Raw genomic sequence first — 24,754 nt, 5'->3', positions numbered from 1 at the left:
GAGGAGTTGTGGGACGCTCCTGGAGACGGTTTTAGTTCTCCTGAGTTTCTGCAGCTGCTTCCCCGACTGCTGCCGTTATTTTCAACTTCTCCAGCTCGTCGTTGAGGCGCTGCAGCTGAGCCAACTTCATTTGCTCTAGAGTTACAGAACAAGACCAGGGACAAAGGTTTTAGAAAGAGAAACTAAAACCATATAATGAATGAACTAAAATAATGTCTAATGTGCTTACCAGCCGATAGCAGCTGACGCTTCGTATTCTCAGCAATCTCTATTTCACTTGGGAGCCTTTTGAGAGTCTAATGATCAAATTCAAGGGCGATAAGAATAAAACATATTTAGAATTCTATTTTGAGATACAGTATGAGGAAAAACACGTGGGAATTAAGTCCAACTATTTTTATAATAAATAAATAAACATACAAAGATGGAGTGCAGATTCTTATGTTGATCTATCAGTTGATGAAGTTGGTTTTCAAACTTCATTCTGTAAAACAAGGCCTTCGTTGAAAATAAATGATCATTTTAAATTTAAGGTATCGTTGCACTTTTCATGCGTACCGTTCCTTTCGGTGTTTAAACTTCAGTTCTTGGATTTCACATCTGTAGTGTTCCAGTGCTTCATCGCATTCTTTGTTCTGGTTTAACTCTCTGAAAAACACACATAATTCATCACTCAGCCACCACAATCAGTACTTGGTGTGTTTTTTCAGTGACTGCCATCATGTTTTGACAATTAAAACGTTGTGCTGTACTGGATAAACTATATAATCATTACACAATCCTGTGGCCGTACAAGACACAACAAGCTAGCACACTCAGGCCAGCTCAACAAACACAGCAGGGTGGTAAGAGGAACTAGGACGCTGTGTCCCTGCAGGATTCACTGTGCCGGTACATGTTCAGAAATACAACGTTAAACATACAGTATATAATTAAACTGTCAAAATACTTCCTGGGATGATGAACACAAGAGTCATTTCCTGTATCTGTGTCACGTGGGTTACACAACTACCCATGTGGGAGTATATTGGATGTAGTTTTAATAGCTTCACAATATTTGGTAACTAAAACAAAGAAACCAGGGGAAAATAAGCGTCCTTAACACTCTGGTGATCGTATATATTCTAAGCAGGTCTATCAATAACTGTTTGCTCCTTGGTAGATGAGCACTCGCGTCGGGAGTATTTGCTTTTGATGGAGATAAAAATGTGAAGTTATGTACGTATCATTCATTCCTAATTCAACATTTGGTCACACAGTTTTTTCTCTCCCATGAAACGCTTGTGTCAAACCTGTCCAACCACCCAGACCACTTCCTAGCCCAGACTTCCGTTGCTCTTTCTAGACCTGTAAAACGGGGGGGGGGGGGGCCTTCAGGGACGCCGAGTGGTTGAACTTGAAGGGTCACCAAACAGGCGGCTTCATTTGACTCAGTGAGAGTGAGAAGAGAATGATGCGGCAGCAATTCTTTAGATGCAGTCTATTAAAATAGAATACGTGGAAATGTACTGGCCACTTTAACATTTGCATGTGGGGATCAAATTTAGCATAAAATGACATTAAACAACCAATTACAGCATCAAACTAAAATGTGAACAGGAGACTGATGCATCAAAGTCAAAATATTTTGATGGGACATATCTACTGCTACGACAACAAAGAAAACAACAATGAACAAAATCTTCTCCAGGGCTTCACAAAAACTCTACATTCAGTTTTGTTTAGGCAGATAGAGGTCTATAGTTTATTTTAACATATTGAATTCCACCCAGCTGGCCATCGTCCCTGAATGAAACACTTTTAAAAAGGTGCATTACTCATTGTCCTTTCAACAGACAGAAAAACAGGCATGGCCTGATAAAAATACAAAATTAAAACACAGACAATAAGTAATGAAGAAAAGAAAAAAACAACTGTTGTTCTATAAGCTACAGATAATGCTATGAAAATTGGTAATAAAACAATACAGTATATATTTAGAATCATGCATTGATATGTTGCTGCCATCTAGTGTTACACATTATACATGCAAGGTTGAGGTCATTTTATAGATTATGACTGTTCAGAGGTTATGGCTCCTTGAAGCTAAGGACAATCAATCTTTATCCAGCTCACCTGTTAGAAATCTGCTCAGACTCCTCGCACTGGAACTGCAACTTCCTGCACAACTCTAAATCAAAGAACCACAATCTTTATTCTAATTAACTTATCTGTACATATTGACACACATTTGTTTGGAAACAGGCAACACAAAACAGGCAACACAAAAACCACCCTGTATGCTATCAACTCTGATTGCTAACTGAACTACAACTGAATTGCACAGTAGCTTAGAAGTTGTGTATTTACCTTCATTTTCGCTGTGAATTTCTTCCAGTTGGAAAGCTTCATCTTGCACTGTAAAAACAACACAGCTGAGGTACTAATCTAGTACCGGTATATTAAACAGTACATACGGAGACATGTTGCATTAATGTCACCGACATGATCTACTACAAGTCCTCTACCTTCTTTACATCTATTCTGTAACCTCACTGCCCCCCCCTACCTGCTCACTGCTCTCACTGCAGATCACCGACATGATAGCAATTGAACATTTTAAATATACAATACCATTTACTCTATTTTTAATAAGTGGCACATACATGGATGCACAATGTTAGTGGTGATTTTAGGACTTACGAGTTGCCAACTCTTTCTGCAAAGAGTCACTGACCGACTTTAACGTCTTAATTTCTTCTTCCATTTCATGTTTACCTGAAATAAATGAAACATGATGAATGTTACCAAGTGTTGCGTCAACGTAACAAAGATAAGACCAATATTCATTCAAAGCCTGACAAATGAAATACTGCTGTATTACTACATTTGTAGGTGTGCAGAACATCAGTACGTTTGGATATATAACTTGTATTTATTTATTTATCCTTCATTTAACTAGTCCCATTGAGATTAAGACCTCTTCCACAAGCGTCACAGTGAACAGAAAGACAGATAACAGTGACCGAAACAAACGTCGAAATATAAACGCAAGCAGTTTGATGAGAAAGGCACAGGACGTACCTTACAGTAACAATTTCAGAACGTAGGCACTGTTCAAAAGATTTCCTTTGATAGGGCGGAAGGCTTTCAATGAAACAAATTCTGACTATTTCAGTTTGGAGGGTGTCCCAAGCAGAGGGGGCAGAGAAACTACCGGTAAATGCTTTTATCCCCCGTTTCAGTTCAAACACGAGCAACAGAGAAATGCAGAAAGTCGTTCGATCGTAAGGCGTAACTTACCGGCCTCCAGCCCTCTCAAAAAAGTACATGAATAAATCAGAACTAAGCCAAGGAGAGCAAGACCGGAGCCGCCCAACATTTATAGCGCCTCACATTGAAGGAAGGGATGCCATCATCATTATTATTCACAAGCACGGGGTATCAGAATGGGCTCTGCAGGGTGTTGCTGTTCCCCACAGAACAGAGAGCTTAATCACTGCTCATGATTCTCCATTCATCATGTTCTGAAACTCCTTTTCAGGAGTAACAGGTAAGGATGTACCTCACTGATAATACTGCAGTAGCGGTACTCAAACTGCTTTGTTCCGGACTCATACCCGTCTCACTTACGGTTCATGTTCCGGTGGTCTAATCCGACGTTTACTTGTTAAACTAATATTAATATTTCATTGCCTCCGTATCCGTAGATGTTTTTTTTTAAGTATTCGCTTTACACGGATACGCAATTTGTTTGTTAGACCGATGGGAACCGTGCGCTCATTTGCATATTGTCTACGACACCGCTTCTCATTGGTCCGCGGCAAACATAAACGTTCTGTTGACGTCAAGCCGCCGCGTTGAAGCGTTTTAACTTTTTATTTGAACACTATTCCTCTTTAGGACTCAAAACACGAGCTTCAAGCCGTCATTTATAACCACTTTCGACATACTTCAAGTAAAAAGACAAGCGCGACATACCGACGGAAGCGGAAGTTTAGCTTCACAAAGAGTAACTACAATGTCAAGATGATAATCCACATCAACAGCTCGCTGGCCAAGTTACGGTTAGACATTCTCGCTTCGGTACACAAAATGGAGATGACATGGATTAAGGACATGGATGATACCTAAGAGACAAATATTCACCGTATATGGACCTATAAATAATCAATCAAAAGGCGTATACGTGAAGTATGGCGACTGAAGCCTAGGATTCAAACCGAAGACGGAAATACGTGAAAATTACTCTCCGACTTCACCTGACTGAGTTGAATTAGAGGAGCATAACTTTTCTGAAAGTTTTATAATTATACATGCATATATACATACACACACAGATACACATGTATACACTCAATGTGTAAATGATAATTTCAAAAACGTGATTTCCTATAAAGTTAACAACATTACCTTTTTGCATAGCCCTTAATTTTCCCATCATATCTTCGACAGTGACTTCCACCAAAGCTTCATCTGACAGCAGACAATGGAAGTTAAATTAGTCCGGTTCGGTCCGGGGGTGTCCATTAGTAGTAGTACTTTCTGCATCTCTGATTAAGAGCTGGTTTACCTCCAGTCTGGGGCGCAACGTTAACCAAGTCCTCCATGTTGAATTCTGTTACACAAATAAGATGAAACGTCAAGAAGATGAAAAGATTTGTCCTCTTGCCAGAAGTTGTTACTCAACTACCGTCACTGAACATTGTGAATATTTACCGCTTGGTTAAATGTTGAGTGAATTAATATTAATGAATTATTAGTTTTTGCAACTGAATGAAATCTGTGCCAGCTAGCTTCATTTCTCGTTTAGCTAGCACCATTTTTCCAAATGGAAAAAAAAAAAAAGCATAATTACATACAAGTTTATGGACTACAATGCTAGCAAGGTTCAACAAATGAAAAGCAATTAGTTGTTAGCTATTTATTGTGTTCAAAGCAAGTTTACTTAATGACATTTCCAGCGTCTAACCTTTATTGGTGTCCATTTTCTTTTTTTTTATTCGTTATCTTCTATTTTCTGTCCTTACTAGTACTCCACGTACTTTGCTTCGTTCGGGTCACGAGCTACAATTTGATTGGTCTGGCGCCAAAGACTGCGCAAAAGGCTATCATCTCCACTTTAAGAGTTTATATAAAACGCTTACGTCGGCTTTATAACAGTCTTAATTTCATTGTATTATATCTGAATAAACTCGCGGGTTTTAAAACTCACTCCAAATATACGACAACTAACGATACTCCTTAAACGTGAACACTTTCTTTGAAAATACGCGTCACGGTAAGCGTTAATAAGTCCAATTTATAACTGCAGAAAGAAAATCTTAGCTCTACGGCTGAAAATCAATGATTATAAACCAACTCAAACTTTCACATTTTACTAGTTAACATGCTTGTATACACACTAATATACAAATATATGATCACTCGAAATTGGCTGATTTCTTACCATGCCAGTTTATTGGTAAGGATGCACTACTCAGTCAAGTACACGCTGGTGTATTTCACAGGGAACAGAGATTTTCACATTTTATGTACAGTGTCAAATAAAACCATTTGAACCCCTAAATAAACACAAAATTCCACACCTATACATTAATTCCAGTTTAATGTAAAGCGAACAGTAGTGTAGAGGAATGTGGGTCCACTGTAATTTAGTGCAAATATATATTGCAAACAGACCTGCAATGCCCCACAATAACTTTATCGTTACACATCAAACCAACAAGGAGTTCTATACACACACATACATGTTAAATACAAACTCAAAAGTGAAAAAAAGAAATCGTAACAGGCTGCCAAACAGTGTCTCATAAATAAGAACGCCTGTACGTTGTGCATTATACGCACATGCGAATGACAACTACGGTCATGCAAGAGGTTAACTTTATCAGTCAAGTTTAGCGTTTGTGTGCAGTGTTTTGGCTTCCAGTGTACCATTTCCTTTTGCTCACTTTACTTTGAGCAAAACCAATCAGTGTGCTAAAAAATTCAGTTTTTCCTTAAAATTATTAAAGTCACTTCAAAACAACCTCGTAAACTAAACCAGGCTCAGGAAACAGATTAATTAGTTGAGAACAAATAAATAGAACACAAAAACTTCACTTCACATTAAATACTAAATGAGAGAAAATTAGATAACGCACACACACACACACACACACAGAAAAAGGATGTGACATCTTAGTTTTGGAAGCAGATGCATCAGAACAAAATGTTTCCTCTGTTTGGAAATATATTCTTTAACAAGATGTATTTAATAAATATGAATTTGTTCATCCTTGACGTACATCAAGCGTCGAGCTTCATTCCTTGGTCATTAAAATATTTTATTTACTGTAGTTGTTCAAAATTCTAATAGAGCCTACCCCCCCCCCCCCCCAAAAAAAATCACCACAACTACAAGAATCACTCCAGCATGTCATCCAGAGGGGCAAGAGGGAATACTGGCATTAAATACAGCAATACACTTAACTATTTACAGCTGTGAGAATCAAGCTTGACGTATTCCTCTAGTAATTCTAAAAGATAATATCGCACAATCGACTTTTTGTTGTGTTTTCAATGCTGCCATGCAGTTACTTTACACCAGCCAGCTGAAAGGGAGAAGCAACTTTGGGAAAGCAGACAGCTTGAAGGGCATTATCGTCTTTTCTTTAGCACAAAGCTGGTTTACAACAAGCGTTTAATGCCGTCAACGCTTTCCTTCGTCTTTTGTCCTGTTTAATTTACGCAGCAAGGCAAGTCTGAGTGGCAAGCAAGCCACGTAATTTCACGAGTTGCACTGCATGTGCACAGTCAAAGTGGAATCTGGGACGATGTAGACGCAATCGGGCAAATGTGTTAGTAGATGCAGGAGACCGTTAGAGCAAGCAGTAAAAATTTAGGCAAAGACGTATGTTTATATTCTGTCATCAATGGCAAGATTTGTATTGACCAAATAGCAGAACTCAGCTGCATTTTATGACAGCGTCGCATCTCCCGTATAAACCCACCTACTGCCGAAAAAGGGACTCCGTCTGTGCGAGACGAGACAGGAAACGAGAATCATGTGAAAGAAAAGTGAAGAATTGAGTTAAAGTTATAGAGAAAAGGAGATGCGTGCAACATTTCACAATAAAAGGGACACAATCTCCGTCTTCCTGTTTTGCTGCAGGTGCAGGCTCATTCACGGGACCGTCCCACGATGGCCAGGATGTAGAGGAAAATGTTGATGATGTCAGTGTAGAGGTTGAGGGCAGCAAAAATGTACTCCTCTGGACTCAGAGCCAGCTTCTTGTTGCCGAGGAGAAGCTGAGTGTCCACAGCCAAAAACTAGACGGGGAGAAAGATTTTGAAATTGAGCATCCAAACAAATATGGGACTTTTCTTTATTTATTAGATACAGCATATCTTATTTGGTTTTTCTGCTAATAATTTTAGTCACTTCAGACGTTATTCTAACAGAGTATGAGCGTGAAACTTACGCAGGTGAAGAGCAGGGCCCCCAGGGAGGCATAGACGATGTGAAGGATCCTGTGGCGAATAAAGATGCAGAGGATGGAGAAGAGAAACAGCACGATCAGGCAGACGAACAGCACGCCCCGACAGGAAGTGAAGTCGTATTTGCTCTGTGGAAAGAAAGGAGGACAATAAATATGAGCCTCGATAAGACACAAGACAAACCCATTTGAGGTATCCCATCATGTGAACTCACCTGTAGTGAGAAGAGGACCACAGTGAAGCAGACCACTGCAGTGATGCCAACAGCCATGATGACGGTCTCCGTGTCGTAGAAGCTGGCGATCATGCCCACCATGTAGGAGAGGCTCAGGGTCAGGATAGCCTGCAACACACAAACAACGCATGGAACATGAATCATTCCGTACGACGCACTTTTCATGTTGAACATTTCATTTCCCCACTCATCCTGAGCCATAAGCACTGAAAAGCTGCAAGAGCCCCTTTCTCATGCACAGACCGAACGTACACAGTGGTGGTACTTTATTAAATGCTGCACACCCTTCATTTTGGCATTGCATGCACACATTTTATGCTAAATCCTTATTCAATTTCTTTATGTTTTTGTTCGCGTTACATACTAATTTTCTCATTTCTGTTCTCTCCCCTCTGATTCGAGAAATATAAAAAAAAAAAACTATCTGAGAGTCAGAATGCATCAAGCAGTACTTACGTTTCCTTATGGTTTATTACAGTTATGGATTGACAACATAATGAGGCGGGCATATTGGTTAGGATATATGGAATTGACAGTCAAGTTAATTACCCAGCAGCAAACCACATGACTTAAAAGGTCATTTAAATACCTACACTTTGTGCTTTGCGGTTTTGAATGACTATTTTTTCTGGCTGATTCTTGTAAGCATCAACAGTTTTGCAAATGTCAAAAAGGAAACCAATTCTTAGTTGTATAAACATGAATTTTTTTATGATACGTTTGATCGAGTGCTTACCAGCGCAACCAAGTTCCAGGGGTGTTTGCGGCGAAAATCTCCACAGCAACTGAGGACAATCAGAGACACAAAGAAGACTGCGTAGGACACGTAGTATGTCCACGGATTACGTCTCACAAAGTGCTTGGCGTCGTCGACAAAGGTGAAGACAGCGACGAAGGAGAACGTGACCAGAAGCTGCACCGTGAGAACCAGGAAGACCTGACAGGAAAGGAGATGAAGTCATTTTTAGTTGAGGTGAAACGGGTTCGGGAGAGTTTGTTTTTTCCAGAGTTGAAATGGAGAAGATTTGGAACCCGGACAGTGCAAAGACCTACTTTTCTGATGAACGCTTGCCGGATGTTCTTGTCCTCAAATCCAGAGTTGGTGAACTCCTCATTGTCGTAGTAAGACGGAGGGCCATCACCATGGTAACCAGGACTGCCGGCTGGTCCTGAAGAACAACAACAACAACGGGATGAATACAAGAGATGTTAGACATAAAATGTGAGTGCAACATTCCTCTGGAATCACTGAGCAGTCCGTGTAAACAGAGACAATAAAATCCAAGATGGCAACTTTCACCTGGAAAAGCCACAACAGCTCAGAGAGAAGAATAGTTTGGAAAATGAGCATGATTTTAGCTTAGCATGTTGTTGTTGTCAGAGTCAAAACAAAGCATAAGATATGGAGAAGATACAGAAAAGAAAAAGTCTCCCCACAAACATTTAAAATCTTTTAACACTCACCTATGGGGTCAGCGGGAAAGCCTGGCTGTACAGGCCCCTGCTGGTAGGGGCTCTGAGGGTAGGGTCCCTGTGAGTGGGGCATCTGAGGGAACGGCATCTGAGGGTAGGGCCCAGGAACAAATCCGGGGCCTGCCTGGGTGAAGCCTGGCTGCCCATAGCCTGCTGCTGGTGGATATGGCCCCCCTGGGGCTTGGCTATAGTTGGGAGGGGGCACGCTGAAACCGGGCTGAGGGGGGCCGTACATGCTGTTATGAAGAGGATTGGTCTCACCCATAATAGGGTACCCACTCTTGTCCTGAGACATGGCGTGAGGGAAGGATCACTCTGCTGCTAGAATAATCTATAGAAGACAAGTAGAAGCAGGACTAGTACAGAGCAACAACACACGGAACAGGTAGAGATCCCAATAGAAAGCATTACACTCAGAGTATTCTTCTTCATAACGTCTCGAAAGTCCCAGACGGAAGCAGAGAAAAAGTCATGACAGTACACCGTCTGGGCCAAATTGGCAAAGCACGAAGCTCCACTTGCCTGATTAAGAAAAGCTGACAGGCAACCAAACGAAGAAGCAACAGAACAAGGGACAGGTCTGGTACAGAACCGCTTCACTAGGCCTTCGTGTTTCAGAAACTGCTCTTCCACAAAGAAGTTTCAACACCCACGCCGTGGAAGGTCGTTTTCCATACGCGTAGAGAGGAATAAGTACTCTTTGATGCAAATTACAGTCTAATTCTGATATTTTGATGTAATTAGTAACCACCAATGGTAATCTGGTTGGTTATTGTAAGATCACAATTAGAATAAAATAAGTTTCTAAAATGAAATGACCCATCTGTGGAGTATTTTCTTCTGCATATACCAAACTCAGACTACAGGACCTTTGGGTTGATTTAATACTGATTCACTTCTCCGGACCAGAAATCTGAACTTTAGTAAAAACATTGCTTATAAACCTGCTTTCATTCGGGCCGACTCTTGCCTTTTTGATCATTACTGTGGTGTGAGGTCAGACTTACGATGCTAATTAGCTGTTTAAAAAGTGCTGTGCAGGGAAACCCGCTGAACAGGAAGGGAGCCAAAATCCATTCTAATAATTATTGCCTTCAAAAAAGAGCTTGAATCGACAGCAGACAGGTTTGGTGGCGCGTAGGTCTGCCCTGTTTAACTAAAGCTACTGCTGATAAATGATGCGTACTGTTAATTCAGTCTTCAGAAAGAGGCAGGTAGCTGGAGCGAGTAATAGGAAGAGTGTCTAGAAAAGCGCTATATAAATAAAATGTATTATTATGATGTAACGCTGCTTAATCTCTGTCAGTTCAATGCGCTGTATTCTGTTTTGTCTTACCTTAAAGGGTCACTCTCTTGATCTGAAGCAACACCCTACTCAGTATTTCTTCAACACTAAGTTTAAGTTCATTTGCTTGCATAAGACTGGACATATATTAACTGAACAAACAGAGATGTAACTGAACAGCCAAGCGCCTCTCACTAATCATGTGACGCACACAGGGAAAGCATGTGATCCTCGTCTAATTTAAATTTTACACTGCTCTAATATTTGTCATCCATGTCCTTCATTTCCTTCTGCCGAAAGTAATCAAGTTGCATGAATAGCTGAGCAGCCGCCTAAATGTCAATGATATTTATATACTATCAAACACAACAAAGAAAAGCAGTAAAATCTCATAATTAAGAGGTTGTTCATGTGGAATATTTAACACTGCTGAGGGAGAATTCTGACCCGCAAATCAGAAAAGCGCTAGAAAATGGATGGATGGATGTTTTTTGTTGCCGTAATACCTTTTATATTTTACACAAACCACTTTGCTTTGTTATTAATGTGCGCTACACAAATAAAGTTGATTATATTTCTTTTAATATCCAGTAATATAAGTATCCAGTAATATAAATCAGACAAAAACAGACCTGATACTCTATCGACGCAGGTAAAGGTATATTAGCCAAATCACCTGGAGAAAAAAATAAAAATCAAATATTACAAGAGAGGTCCAGATATTAGTCATAGCCCCTTTCTGTATTGAATATTGCGTAGTGTACCGACCTGCATTTACAGGAGACGCTCGCTAGGCGGGCCTCGTTTTCATGCACCTGCAGCGGGCGAGCTTCGACTCGAGGCCTCACCGGGCGCAGATAAATGCGACACCGCGCTCGCCCTGACGTCATCCCCGCCCCCCGTTAACGGCCGCTCGGCTCGGCTAGCGACATAAATTCAGCATTAACATTTAAAGCCCCGTTTTGTTATTTCTGTTTACCACTCACGGCATTCGCTTTTACGTGCCGCCGTCCTGCGGCGCCATCTGTTGATAATTTACCGCTATCTTTGCGACAGTTAGCTCGCTAGCAAGCCGCCGCACACAAAAAACGTCATGTTAAGTGAATACAGATTATTTCTACTTCCTAAACTCACGTTTAATTTAATTCACACCCTGCGGACTCAAACATTCCCTCACCTTTAATGCGTCTGTCGTTGTGTCGCTCCCGACAAGTGCCGTCGCGTCTGGGCTGGACAACTAGGTCGAGAGCTGCTGACGTCATCACAGGACACGCGCTCGTCCTGCATGGGAATCCGGTTGTTGTTGTTTGTTTGTTTTTAAACCGCACTATGGCAAAAATTTTTTTGCCATAGTGCAAACCTTTGATGTCAGTTTCACAAGTAACACAAAATAAGGTTTTGCGTGATGCAAAACATAACCATATGTTACGTCATGCTGTGGTTGATCGATGACTTTCAAATTAATGGTTGAATATTTTTTCATAAAAAGATTGAAAAAAAGCATCTGCATAATTATGTCAAATGTGTGTCTAGAAACTTTGTTTATCCCCCCCCCCCTAATAAGACAAATAATACCACTAAATAAACTGCACTAACATCATCAGTAGGACCCAAATTCCTGCTGAAGCTTTGTATTCTTCAGGTTTAAGACATTGAACTATTTAAAATGTGGGTATTTACACTGTTGTGATACTTTAGATTATTACAAATTTAAAATATTTGATATCCAACCTCAGCTTAATACCAAGAAAAGAAACTTTAATGTATTTTATTTGTGAACATAGAAGAACAGATCAGCTGTTGCTGCTACACAAACATGAAACATATTCCGAGAACAAATCCTTGATGAAACATTTTGCATATTTTGAAGGCAGATGCAAAGTCTTTGTACAGACAATTCATCCTTAGAGTGGTGCATATACCCAAAAAACAATTACATTATTGCAAACCAGATGAATGGCACTCTTACCTAGCGTAATCAAATTTAATCAATGCTAAATGTACTTGCATAAAATACAACCATTACAATGAAATGCTGCTACTGTTAAATATAGAAATATATTATAAGCAATCCCACTGGGATACAAATACATGCATTTCCTGTCACAGACAATAGGTGTCATCAACACACCATACAAATGACAGTTTCTTTTTTTTACTCTTTCACTTTCATTTCACTGTGTGCCTTAAATCCTTTTACAAGGCAAACATTGCAGCATGCTCCAAGATTCCTGCCCCCCCCCCCCCCCCCTTCCCCCTCCCTCATGTAACCGCTGACATTGGCAGTTACTAGTTGTAAGGACGGCTTCGAAGCAGATTGTCCAGGTCACTCTTGTTGATGGTTCCATAGGCCTGGGTGTAGCTGCCCAATTTGGCTCGAGGGTCACCTGCAGCCGCCACATTGCTGTGGCTCTGAAATACTTTCTTACTGAAACGCGGAGGAGCCTGAGAATTTGAAAGCTGGTTCTGTATGGGCAGAAAAATATTATAACAGATTAATCAAAACTATGAAGCTTTAAAATGTCATGTATTTGGATTAATTATATATGTGAATTTCATCAAGCATGTCCTGAGGTACAGCGTACAGACCAGGCGTGTGCCAGTCACTCGTAGCCCAGAGGTCGGGGACAGCTCGTCTTTGCGAACCAACAGATTGTTCTGGGTTTGGTTTATGGTTGAGGAAAAGGAGCGACTGTGTGTCGCGGGGGCCGAGCGACCATGCTGCAGAATCTGGTCCATGGACTAGTAAGGGTACGAGTAACAGAGCAAGGACAATATGAAGTTAGCCACACAGCATCGTGACTAAAAGAGAATGCTAAACAGCCCAGAATCAAAGGTTAAGATAAATAAACAACCCCAAACAAAGCTGAACATTTAAGAAGCATAGCGCCGGTGGAGAGACAATATGCAATATGAGTCCTTTTTATCCTCACAATGCAGGATAAAATATGGTGCGCACTTCCTGTACACACATAAAGTGCACTAAATATGTACTCATATCCTAATTCCAGATGGATTTTCCCAGATTCCTTACTGCGTCAGCGTCGGCGCCGTCTCCGGATGGCGATGCTGTCTTTGTTTCCCTGGCTTGTTCCACTTGCCTCGTGCTCGCTGCAGTGGAGCGGTAATAATGAGGACCAACTGTACTCTGAGCAAAACCATCTGGAAGAAGGAAGGAAAAGAAGGTTTGTACTTTCGGCGGGAGTGTTTTCATACCGTTTGTACTGTTTGTTTGAGGAGATTCCTAGCTCAGGTTTCATTGTGAATGGATAGATAAGTTCACACGTACTCGGGGCATGTGTGATGGGGTTATAAGTGAGTTTTCCACTGGCAACTGGATCCGCCTTGACCACAGCAGATGGGGTTAATCCATTTACAGTCCCAGGTTTGGTGGCGCCTGTATCTGAAGGCACGTCGTTCGTCTCATCAGCCCGTTCTTGTTGCGTTTTCGCCTCATGATCATCGTCCCTATGGCCATTTGCTGCTGCGTGGTTCTTCGGCCCGCTGCCGACACAGCTTCTTTCCTTCGGCTGGCTCAGCCTTAGCATCCCCTGATTACTCCTCCTCTCTTGCATCATCTGCGGGTAGAGAATGGTGATTAGATCAAGTGTGATTAGACGGAGTGATAAAATGTCATTTATGACTCGTTTTGTACCTCATACAATTTGCTGCGGTATTGAACAGCAGACAGCCGCACGTCATCGTCCACTGGCAGCACGACGTCGTAGCTGAGAGCTGGCTCTTTGGCTGGAGTGTGAAATCTCCAGGGACAGAGAACACAGTTGTGGAAATAGGATACCATCAATTTTTTTTATTTTAACCGATCAAACAAACCAAAATAATTCACCATCATTTAATACCGGGCTACATATGGATGCTCGAGGGCTTGTTCAGCTGTCAGCCGCTTGTCCGGGTTGAAAACCAGCAAACCCTTCAACAGGTCCAGGGCATCATCAGGCACAGACGGCTGGAGGAGATCCTCCAGAGGCACCTGCGGTCTGGTGGAGGAAAAGAGCTTCAGTGATTTGGCATCGCAAACAAAATACCATTTTGCACATGGGATGTTGTTTGGTTTATGGATATAAGATTGGACAGAAAATATCTGGATAAATTTGAGTAGTCAATTTTTTTGGCTAGGAAAATAAAAGCGCCTGCAGCCATTAAAGAGTTATCCTGTACTGTGTAAAGAACGGAGACCGAGCAAAGCCTGGGACAGAGTTTGACTCTACCTGCTCACTAAAAATATCTCATCGTGCTTTGCAGCACATTAAACTATCCGTGTTTTGGTCATTATTCTGCCCCTTCATTACGTTGCGGTAATAATCACTATGACTATGTAATGACTACAACCTCTAACCGTAACTTCTTGAAATAATCTACAAGTTGAAGGCAAATAAATTAAAAATCTCTAATAGGAATCTGTTCCAGGTCAGAAACGTAGCATCAACTGTCCCCACACTGAATTCACATACAAAACAAAATGTTGCTTCTGTGTGCAGCAGGAATGTTTTCTTACTTCAGCAGCATCCTTTGAATCACAGAGGATCCATATTCAGACTTGATTGCGAGAACATCTGAAAATTAAATTGCACTTAATTAAAAATAAATGAATGCTGATCATTGCTTAAAACTAAATTTAAAAAAATGTGAGGAGCTCAAATGAATCCACCTTCTGGGCTGGGTTGTGGTATGGAACTCATGATTTTCTCTGTTTGGTTAATGGTGGAGGTCCCGGGAAACAGGGCCTTTCCCAGCAGCATCTCTCCCAGGATGCATCCAAGGCTCCACATGTCCACCCCTTTGGTGTATCTTTGGTAAAAGATGTACAACTTTTACAGCCTGGTACACACACACACACACACACACACTCGGTGCGTTTACTGACTGCTGAGGCTAATCCGTGTTTTGATACCTCATGGATCCCAGCAGGATCTCGGGGGCTCTGTACCACCGTGTCGCCACATATTCGGTCAGAGCCGGATTGCCGCTGTCCTCTTGGATCTTGTTGAGCGATCGGGACAAGCCGAAATCACACAGCTTAACTACACAGTCGGAATCCAGCAGCACGTTGGAAGGCTGTGGGCGGAGCACAGGCAAGAGAGACAATGTTCAGGAAAGTAGTAGTTTCATTTTCGTTTATCTAGAAGGCCGATGCAAGGAAACAGAAAAAGAGACGCTGGAGAGAGGGAGGGAATGAATTCACATTTCCACTGTTCAACATTTTGTGTTATAGTAATCGACATAGATTGAAAGCGCTGGATGCTGTAGTAAATGTACGCCTCATAACTTAAAGACATGTCTGACATGAATGCATTTCTCCGGAAATAACTGTTTACACGCTCGACCTGGAGTTACCTTTTGGTCCCTGTGGATGACATTTCCTGAATGCAGGTACTTAATGGCTTTGAAGAGCTGGTACATCACATAACGTTTATGGATGTCTTTTAGTAGCGTTCCTTTCCTTATCACCGCATGCAGGTCGGTATCTGTCACCGAACAGAAAGCCAGAGTTACACGTCAATCAACGCGCAAAAGGACGACTGGATTGCAAATTAAATGTGGGAAAAACAACTTGACGGGAAATGCTCCTCTGTAATATCATATCCAGAATTTATTTCAGCAGCAAAACAGCTTCCTGAAAACTAAATGCCAGAGAGAAACAGTGGAGATCTGTTCTCGAACGCTGGTGTTGATTCATGGATTAGACTACACACACGCACACACACACACACACACTGGCCAAGACCATGCAGGCGATTTCTACACTCACCCATGTATTCAAAGATGAGGTAAATGTCTTTATCGTTCTGAGCCCTGACGACATTTAGAAGCTTGACAATGTTGGGATGATCTCCAAACTCCTGCACGCAGAAAATAACTTCATTAGAGACAAAGACGCAGAAAGCCACCTCTAGCTGCTATAACTGACAGCGTGTGTGAACATCGTGCAACGTATAAATAAGAGTCACATAATGCTCGCTGTGTTCATGGCAGCAGCTGGACAGAAGGCAGTGGCAGAACTGAAGGCCACAGAAATGAAGGTCAATATTTCAGGAACGTCATCCTCTGCCACACTTTTTACTTTTACAGTTTGGATCTTAGCAGAAGTGATCCGCCTGTGACTCATTGTCATGAGTCGCTGTGGTTTGAACTTGGTAAACTTTGCAGCTAAAAAAAACAAACAACCTTTTCCAGCAGGTTTCCAACAATCATGAAGAAACAGTAACGGTTAAACCAACACAGAAAGTGGGAAAGGCAAAGCGGAGCTGCTTGAGTTGTAGCGAGACTTTAGCAACACGAGAGGGAACATAAAAAGAGACTGATCGGGTGAGTGAGTTGAGCTTTATTCCAAGTCGTGTTAAACTGTTCTTGTTACCTGAAGGAACAGGATTTCCCTGAATGTCCGCTGCAAAAGGAGAGATAATCAGTTAGGGCATGACCTTCAGAAGTAACATGCAGCCGGCACACACAAGAATCCAGCACCATTTGATCATTAGCTAAACGCATATCTTTCTTAGCCTCTCTATTGTTTCTTGTGAACAGCTCAACAATTGTAATTTTTTAAACCCCTAAAACTCGAATGAAAATCTTTATTTTTAAGTTAAACTGGTCAGATAGGAAATTCAATTTATCGACAGCAGTGTGCTTCATTTTGAAGAGGTTCAATTGTACCTGGCGCTTGATGGTAAATAAGATGAAAGGATAATTAAAGAATAGGTCAGGATAATAGCAGACAGTCATTGTCGGCCACACGGAGCACACACACCTGGGCGTCTGTCCTGTTCCGGAAGGCGTCAAAAATCTTCTTCACAGCCACAATCTCGCCCGTCTGTCTGTCAACTGCTTTCCATACGATGCCATAAGCCTGAGGTGGATCCATAAAGAGACGTTAATAAAGCTTCAGGTCGCAGGAGAGCTGACGTGGCCATTTCCACCACAGCTACGAATCTGCAAGTCTCTGTGGGCATCCTGTGGAAAGGAACAAGTCTTTTTTTTTTTTTTTTTTAAGTCATCTGACAACTGAAAGTAAACGGGTTTGGAGTTTAAAGAGGACAAGCATACTTCACATCAGCTGAGTTTGTCCTGTCAGAGTAAATAAATCCTGTGTTGACATTACTGGCATTCACAAAAACAACTTTAGCCAGGCTAAGTGAAGAGATTTGTTTTAAGACTGCAGCACAGGGGTCAAATATGAGGTTACATTTCATGCGCACAGAAAAAGGCTAAAAACATCACAAAACACTTGCAAACAGGTTTTGTTTTCAGAAGGTAATACTGTGATTATACCCACAGAAAAAAGTACCTGTTGATTCCTATTAAACCAGTAAAAGTAAAGATGTATAAAAGTGACTCACCCCCTTCCCTAACCTCTTCTTGATGTCGTACTTGAGATGAATGTGTTCCTCCACCTCCGTCACGACTGATCCATGCTTTTGGTTCATCGTCTTGTATTCATGCACGAAGTATCGCCATACTTTGGGATTACTGCTGCAGAAGGCTTCAAGCAAACAAGCAAACAGGTGTTTAGGTAGCCGCAGCAGCGTCAACGGACGGAGGAAAGGTCTCGCCTTGTGGCTCAGACGTCGCGAGGATCACCGTCCGGTCAATGTCGGTCGAAAAGCAGCAGATTCCGTCTTTCCATCCGGTGTGGATTATTGTTTTTTTTCTCTCCAAGCAATGGCTCAGACCCTAAAAGCAGCAGCTTTGTCGTGTCATGTCGTCTTGGTAACGAATTCGCTCCGTCTCTTAAAGGAGCCGCAGCACTAATGACGCCTGTTAAACCCTCTGATGACGTAATACACGGAAGTGATTTTCACTTTTGGCCTCAGATTCAGAAATGATTTCTCCATTTAGAGTTGTTTGGACATTTATATGTACAGTAATGTATTATCTTCATCCCTGAAGTCAACTTGTGCGTGACTTTTTTTAATTTTATTTTAGAATTAGCCACAGTGCATTAATCAATAACAGTTGGCAATTAATATTTTGTGTCAGCATTCTGGCTAATATAATTGCAAAATAGAAGTGCTAGTACTGGAAGTCCTTGTCCTAAGAGCTTCAATGCGATTATTGTTGAATGTAATACCCTTAATGAGAACTCGGCATCAACAGAATACCCAAAATAACTGGGTGAAAGGTGGGAGCCCAAAAGCAAACGCTTTGCCACGTTTTTATCTGCACGCAGATCATTAGACTGCTGCTGTACAATTCAGCAGGTAAAACAAAACCATATCACCAATGCATGGGAGACCGTCACAACTGACTCCCCGTATCCCTGTAAAAATATCACAAGTTCGTGTTGAACAATAGAAAATGATTCATTTTTAACACTATCAGCACAAAACAAGTGAAGCTAGAGGCAGATTTGTCATCTTTATTTCTAAAAAGGTGGTACATGCTCTTATTTAAAAATCAACACTATTATTTACATTTATAAACCTTAATAAATATGGTATCCCGAGAGGTGTTTGAGAATGAAACCGAAATTAGTAAGCGACATAAAGGTGGAGGTGCATCCACCTAGCTTAATGTGGCCTAACTCTTGCTGAAAGAGGAAATATGGACTAAGTGTGTTAACAGAAGCAGGAATGAACATTTACGTACATGATTCCTTCAACCAAACTTTAAATATAATTACTAAGCCAAATGTTGTTTAAACATCTTTCAAATGATTATTTCAGCTGTATTTATTTTCCATTAACCAACAACCTTTGTCAGCTTTTAATCTATTACAAAAACTAATGCAGGACTCTGTAGAAGAAAAGGGACATAACAAGAAACATGTCAGACATAAAAATGTTAATTTGTCCACAAGTGGACAGAATTCGGGTACCAAACAGTAATATAGAAGTATTTGTCTTTCCAATGATACAAAGGCTGTTGCAATCTTCTCTGCTCATGCAGATTTCCAGACCATCAGGCTTTAATGCTTCTCTTTTGGTTTTCTGTACAATTTCAGTACAAAATTATTAAACTTTTTTAATATTAGGACAGAAAGTTGGAAGTGAAACGTCAAGGAAAGGCAACGCGAGAAGAATTCATCACAAAGAGCACAGAGAACAGGGCAAACCCCGTTGCAAACGCAACGTTGTGACGGATACGAAGGAATAAATAGCACGATTAGAACTGAACGGTACAGAACATGAACAAAGAACAGAGGAGTCAAATGGAAATGAAAGACCCGGGAGGATATAAAGTAAGACGGGATATAAATGCAGTCCTTGCCAATAACCATAAAGAGAAAGAAGCGCGTTTCTTTTTTAACTTAAGAGCCAGAATTTGAGAGAGATGGGGTCAACAATGCACTGATGCTTTATGAGGAGTGGAGGAAGCGGTTGAAGGCATTGTAGGCCGACTCCAGATCAAACAGCATCTGCCGCACCTGATTGTCATCCAGCTCGTCTGAGGCCGACATGCTGCTGAGGGTCGTCAACCTGGTGAGAACAGATAAATGTACACAGGCTCAGCGCCAACGGAACGCTTTGATGCTAATTTGGCCTGACTTCTTCATGCACCTGCTAACCAGGTGGCCTAATGGAACTAACCAGAGGCTGACTTTGTCCTTTGCCTCCGAGTCTGGAGGCATGTTGCTCATTCTGTTCATGGTTTCCATCAGTTCCCTCAGGTCCGGTTGGATCTGCACCAATGACAAAGAATCTGTTAGCAATTGTTTCAGTTTCTATTTATATGAAGGCATTGTGCTTCCTTTGTTTACCTCATCCATGGCCCTGATCTCCAGTCTCAGCTTGTCCATCACAGTGATAAAAAGCTGGAACATAAAAGAAGTTAATAAAAAATGAAAAAAACAATGACACAGAGCGCAACATACACAATGTCTTTTTCATTATAACACATTCTGCCAAATTATTTAATTGGTTTGCTCTGACTTTATAAGTTGTGGTTCACATACTTAAGTGGTTCAACTGAACATCTTAAATTTTGTTTATAAAAATATGGTTGCAATAATTTGGCAAAAGCCCAAAATAAGATTGTTGCATCAAATGGTTAATCTGACGGAGGTGAGATAAAGGACTTACAGAAACTATATCTGCAATGCAGCGGTTCAGGTTGCCCTTATCATCCTTGATGGTGATTGGCCGGTCCTCTTTAATCCTTTCCATTGCTAATGGGCAGTCAAGCTTGGAAGGAAAACAACAAGGAGACACATATTTACTGAGACTTACTTACAGTCATTTTTTTTGACAAGTTCACAAACTTAGTCGGTTCATAAAATCATTACTGTTTCACCAGGATGCATGAGAATGAGAACTCACTCTGTACTTCCTGCAGAAATCATCAATGGAGCCCACATCAGAGCCCTGAACCTGTTTGAAAGCAGCCTTATACTGAACCAGCAGTCTGGAACATGAGGCAGTGTACCTGAAGCAAACAACGCCCGGACATCAACATACGATCACAATCGCCATGGGCATGTTTTCAGCTGTAAACGCAACTCACTCATTCGGTGTGACACAGTCTTTGATATAAGCCTTCTCCAGGGCCTGAAGGGTCTTGACAACAGCAAACAACTCTGCCATGTTATCATACCTTCAGAAAAAGAAGTATTGATGAGGTATTACAACACTGGTCACATCATGAATCCCTGGGTCATACTAGATAGACGACACTTACTTCTCTCGTTCTCTTGCATTTTTATATAATTTTACTTCCTGAAAAGACATGACATGTGATGACAGCAATACAATGGCTAATAAATAGAATTTCACACATTTCTGATTTTATCAGAGGTCAGCTTTAATTAAGAATTTATTGTAGTTGTTTCTTTAAGATTCATAGCATGAAATCCTACTTGTCAAGGCTTAATGCTTTAAAACAAATTACCTCGTATAACTCCGGCTTATTAGCAGGAGCTGTGAGAAACAAAATAATAGTTTTTAGGGTTATTGTCATACATGTTGAAATACTGATGATTGCAGATTTTGAATCTATGATTTCAGACATAAGATTTACTTGAATGTCTTACCTCCTCCAGTGACTGGTACCCCATGAAACATGATGCTGATGTCAGAGTTTAATCTGAAAAGGATTTATATACGGACTAATTATTGTGACCGGAGCAAACTCAAACTGAACTTCTTTATCATTAAAAGTGAGCTGATGATTGACATATCGGTGTTGTATCGTACCTTTAAACACAGACTTTGTTCATTGTTTAGGTTATTATTATTAAAATAAATACACGCGACCAACACAAAAGCGACATTGCGACCACAGCAATTCTTATGCGCTGTTAATTAATCTCTTCGCTATCGATTAACTTTAAGTACTTATTTGTTATCTCTTCATAGCGAATGGTTTTGGAGAACCACACAGATAAATGTTCCAGTTTAAGATTTCAACCATGTATTTATTTGTATATACTGTACATATATACGCACACATTTCCACAAAATACACCCAAGCCAACCCGAAATCGTAAGACTTAATTATTTTGTCGAACAAGCTAGACCAAAACTAGCTGTCGAAGCTAGCTGTTTAGCACTTCCTCCATGCCTTGCCAAAACTGCGCTAAATTAGAATCGATCGATAAAAAGTAAAATAAACAGCCGTGGTCGAAGTTGTTCGGATGTCCACAGACGTTTTTACGTCCCAATATAAGTGTTTAATCGACGAAATCAATAGATACGTTACTCACCTTTTTAGCAATACAGTATATGTGGCGTCACAACAACACACCCTCCGGTAAGGACCGGCGACGTCAAAATATTAGGTGTCCTTTGTGCCTTGCTAAAAGTGTATATTTCAAATATATATATATATTAGCATTTCAAAGACAATCATTTTTTTCCCCGGGATAATTATTTTTCGTATATTAAAGAAGCTGTTGTACAATATAAGGGATTTTAATGCTTCACGACATTTAATAATTTCAACAGTCAAACGTCAGAGGCAGCTCATCGTCAGGGCGCCAGACTCAAACCGTATCGAAGACGATTTTTTTTTAAACAAAATCACAGTAAACAAAGTTACTTAGGTGGGTTTAGATAAACGCACAGGAAAGGTTCGGTTATTTTAAGGTTATTTATTATGTTAATTCATCTAATATATGCTAATTTACGTTACAGGGCAAACGGAAGTGAAGTTATTACAATCCCAACAAGCTACGACTAGCAAGGGGGCTAACTGATACAAACACTAGTTTCGTCATCATTATGTGAATAAATGGAAACTGGTGTTGACGTGCATTAAATGTATTTTAGAATTACTCTTCACCGTCAACCATGAAGGCCTCCAAATCTGCACAGAAAGTGTCTGCTCGAGAGGAATGTGGCGTTTGGCTGGACGCTGCGCAGCTGAAAGAAAAAGCTAAACGCGTAAGTGCGAGCCGCCTTCAAGTGATGACTTAAATTGTGATTTCCTTACCTCACAATAAGATGTAACATAATGAATCTAATACATTCTCGTATTTATGCTTATGCTGTTGCGTTCACGGTCTTAAGGATCGTATATTACTCTGCAATTCTATTTCAGAAAGGAGTCACTCGTCTTATTTCTAAAATGCTCAGTCCTTTCCCGGGAGGTGGAAGATACCGTTTGGCTGGGGTGCTCAACTTTACTCAGACAAAAATGCAAATGCCAAAAACCAAACAGAGCTCTATATCCACCTTCTTCACACCTCAGCGTAAAGGTAAGTTGCAAAAACTCCATCATCATCATCTTTAGAATCAGCCAGAAGATAATGAAACAGCAGTGGGCTCCTCATTTGATATAGAATAACTTGAAACCATATATTTATTACCATAATACATTTTGTCTTTCTTCAGGAGTTCATAATAAGATGTCTACTTCTGAAGCACCAAATGTGAATCCAGCGCTGCCCTCTTCATCGTTTGCCTCGGCTGCACCCACACCGGAGCCACGTGGAACAAAACGGAAACGGGAGATCGACCTTGACGGTCTTTACTCTGAGCCCGGCGCGGCTCGTGAAGAGAAAAGTATACCCGAAGAAGTGTGGCAGGACCAGGCAGAGAGTCGTACACGTTCTCAAGACAAACACTGTGACTTTGAAGAGGATCATTTTGAAGAGGTAAATCCACCACAGACAAAGAGGAGATCCGCCGGAACCTCTTTGTCAGATGACAGTCAACCGCTTCCACAGGCGTGGAGTCAGGACCCACTTTTCACGTATAGCCAATACTCAGATGATGAATTTTGCCAGAGTGACCTGAAAATCCAAGGAAAGGATTTAAGTGACTCGGAGCTAAGTTACTTCAACAGCCTTAAGAGTGAGAGGGACTTTATTGATTGCGTGGGTGTGGGTGTGGAAACCTCCACTCAGAAATCATCTCGACACAGTCATCCTTCTCACGTGGATGTTCATAAAGAGCGCAGCGGGGCTTTCTCTTCTCAGTCTGGACCTTTTTCAAATCAGAAATGGACAGAACCAAAATCTGCATTACCTCAGAAACTCATTCCAGTGCACCTCCGGAAGAATTCTGATAAAGGAGACAGCCTTGACCCACAGTTTAACTGGACAAAACCAAGCAGCCCCCCCCTAAAAAAGCCACATCAATCGTGCAGAGCGGTCGATGAAGATGAAGACAGTCTGGCCATGCTGTTTACCCAGGACTCCGAGGGCTGCCGGGTGATGGCACACAGAGGTGTCCGCACCAGGAGGCCACTTAGAGATCAGAGTAATATAAACACCAGGACGGCGAGAACCGTCCCGCACAAAACTGTGGCAGAGGATGATGAAGAAGACGAGATGCTCTTCACTCAAGACTCTCAGGGAAATCTGGTCATTAAACACTGAAAGGAGTCTTTGAAACTCAGCAGAAGGATTCTGTTGTAAAAGTTGGATGTGGATAACTTACCGGTATCTCTACTTTTTAAACTTGCAAGAGGTTGAAATCAGCTGTTGGCTGAAATGTCCCGTCTGATTTACTGTTAGCATGTTTACAACTGAGAATACCTGTGTGTGTGTCTGTGTGTGTGTTTTTGTTTTCCTGGAAGTGAATTAGAAAAACAATTCTTCCTGTTTTGTTGCTTGCGATGTCGTATATGTTGCAACTCTCATTCAAAATAATAAATGAGTAAGAGGTGATGATTGTGATTTTATTTGCAAAATGTTTTACCATTGCGGTACATCAGATTATTTTCATGTCAATTAAAAGTTTTGAAATGCACCGGACGTGTATGTGCTGCGTCTGAATGAAAAATAGAACGATGTACAAAGTAATATAGAGACTACAAAACTGCTTTTAAAGTGTGAATATTGATACGCCCTTCAGCATTTCTAGGTGGCCTAATGCAGCACATGAAAATCTATTTCTAATCAC

The 24,754-nt window shown here is 41.0% G+C and overlaps 4 protein-coding genes and 1 non-coding gene across 5 annotated transcripts; 1 reads left to right on the top strand and 4 right to left on the bottom strand.

Annotated features, from left to right (window-relative positions):
- Positions 1 to 3,422: 3,422 nt before the first annotated feature.
- LOC137903558 (U8 small nucleolar RNA) lies at positions 3,423 to 3,555 on the bottom strand. The gene has a single exon (XR_011105779.1). It is a non-coding gene; the product is annotated as a U8 small nucleolar RNA (small nucleolar RNA).
- Positions 3,556 to 5,420: 1,865 nt separating this feature from the next.
- grinaa (glutamate receptor, ionotropic, N-methyl D-aspartate-associated protein 1a (glutamate binding)) lies at positions 5,421 to 11,699 on the bottom strand. Its single transcript, XM_068747016.1, has 7 exons — positions 11,632 to 11,699; positions 9,161 to 9,500; positions 8,750 to 8,865; positions 8,433 to 8,633; positions 7,676 to 7,804; positions 7,446 to 7,589; positions 5,421 to 7,293 (listed from the first exon to the last, which is right to left on the bottom strand). Exons 2-7 carry the CDS (start codon positions 9,462 to 9,464, stop codon positions 7,144 to 7,146), a joined length of 1,044 nt encoding a protein of 347 aa, XP_068603117.1. The 5' UTR covers positions 9,465 to 9,500; positions 11,632 to 11,699; the 3' UTR covers positions 5,421 to 7,143.
- A 1,015-nt stretch (positions 11,700 to 12,714) lies between these two features.
- mapk15 (mitogen-activated protein kinase 15) lies at positions 12,715 to 18,112 on the bottom strand. The gene is made up of 14 exons (XM_068747153.1): positions 17,810 to 18,112; positions 17,221 to 17,319; positions 16,831 to 16,860; positions 16,225 to 16,315; positions 15,810 to 15,940; positions 15,367 to 15,530; positions 15,124 to 15,263; positions 14,971 to 15,028; positions 14,315 to 14,452; positions 14,110 to 14,215; positions 13,744 to 14,032; positions 13,489 to 13,616; positions 13,044 to 13,196; positions 12,715 to 12,920 (listed from the first exon to the last, which is right to left on the bottom strand). Exons 1-14 carry the CDS (start codon positions 17,894 to 17,896, stop codon positions 12,744 to 12,746), a joined length of 1,791 nt encoding a protein of 596 aa, XP_068603254.1. The 5' UTR covers positions 17,897 to 18,112; the 3' UTR covers positions 12,715 to 12,743.
- A 706-nt stretch (positions 18,113 to 18,818) lies between these two features.
- Positions 18,819 to 22,133, bottom strand: vps28 (VPS28 subunit of ESCRT-I). The gene is made up of 10 exons (XM_068747170.1): positions 22,111 to 22,133; positions 21,439 to 21,491; positions 21,297 to 21,325; positions 21,087 to 21,124; positions 20,913 to 21,002; positions 20,729 to 20,834; positions 20,492 to 20,593; positions 20,170 to 20,223; positions 20,000 to 20,091; positions 18,819 to 19,888 (listed from the first exon to the last, which is right to left on the bottom strand). The coding sequence occupies exons 2-10, from the start codon at positions 21,467 to 21,469 to the stop codon at positions 19,768 to 19,770; spliced, it is 663 nt and encodes a 220-aa protein (XP_068603271.1). The 5' UTR covers positions 21,470 to 21,491; positions 22,111 to 22,133; the 3' UTR covers positions 18,819 to 19,767.
- Positions 22,134 to 22,651: 518 nt separating this feature from the next.
- LOC137902836 (aurora kinase A- and ninein-interacting protein) lies at positions 22,652 to 24,377 on the top strand. The gene is made up of 3 exons (XM_068746926.1): positions 22,652 to 22,789; positions 22,947 to 23,103; positions 23,240 to 24,377. The coding sequence occupies exons 1-3, from the start codon at positions 22,697 to 22,699 to the stop codon at positions 24,226 to 24,228; spliced, it is 1,239 nt and encodes a 412-aa protein (XP_068603027.1). The 5' UTR covers positions 22,652 to 22,696; the 3' UTR covers positions 24,229 to 24,377.
- The last annotated feature ends 377 nt before the right edge of the window (positions 24,378 to 24,754 follow it).

This window comes from Brachionichthys hirsutus, chromosome 13, assembly GCF_040956055.1.
Source record: "Brachionichthys hirsutus isolate HB-005 chromosome 13, CSIRO-AGI_Bhir_v1, whole genome shotgun sequence".
Lineage (NCBI taxonomy): Eukaryota > Metazoa > Chordata > Actinopteri > Lophiiformes > Brachionichthyidae > Brachionichthys > Brachionichthys hirsutus.
This window is presented reverse-complemented; position numbering and strand designations above follow the sequence as displayed.

Coding starts and splice junctions, on each gene's coding strand:
- LOC137902836 (XM_068746926.1), top strand. CDS start 22,697: ATGAAGGCCTCCAAATCTGCACAGAAAGTGTCTGCTCGAGAGGAATGT. Junction 22,790..22,946: donor TGAAAGAAAAAGCTAAACGC/GTAAGTGCGAGC, acceptor ATTCTATTTCAG/AAAGGAGTCACTCGTCTTAT. Junction 23,104..23,239: donor CTTCACACCTCAGCGTAAAG/GTAAGTTGCAAA, acceptor GTCTTTCTTCAG/GAGTTCATAATAAGATGTCT.
- vps28 (XM_068747170.1), bottom strand. CDS start 21,469: ATGTTTCATGGGGTACCAGTCACTGGAGGAG. Junction 21,326..21,438: donor GGTACCAGTCACTGGAGGAG/GTAAGACATTCA, acceptor TGTTTCTCACAG/CTCCTGCTAATAAGCCGGAG. Junction 20,835..20,912: donor GACTGTGTCACACCGAATGA/GTGAGTTGCGTT, acceptor TGTTTGCTTCAG/GTACACTGCCTCATGTTCCA.
- grinaa (XM_068747016.1), bottom strand. CDS start 9,464: ATGTCTCAGGACAAGAGTGGGTACCCTATTATGGGTGAGACCAATCCT. Junction 8,866..9,160: donor CTTTCCCGCTGACCCCATAG/GTGAGTGTTAAA, acceptor GTTGTTCTTCAG/GACCAGCCGGCAGTCCTGGT. Junction 7,294..7,445: donor GGGCCCTGCTCTTCACCTGC/GTAAGTTTCACG, acceptor CTCCCCGTCTAG/TTTTTGGCTGTGGACACTCA.
- mapk15 (XM_068747153.1), bottom strand. CDS start 17,896: ATGAACCAAAAGCATGGATCAGTCGTGACGGAGGTGGAGGAACACATT. Junction 15,531..15,809: donor TCATCCACAGGGACCAAAAG/GTAACTCCAGGT, acceptor CTCCGCCCACAG/CCTTCCAACGTGCTGCTGGA. Junction 15,264..15,366: donor ATCCTGCTGGGATCCATGAG/GTATCAAAACAC, acceptor CTTTTACCAAAG/ATACACCAAAGGGGTGGACA.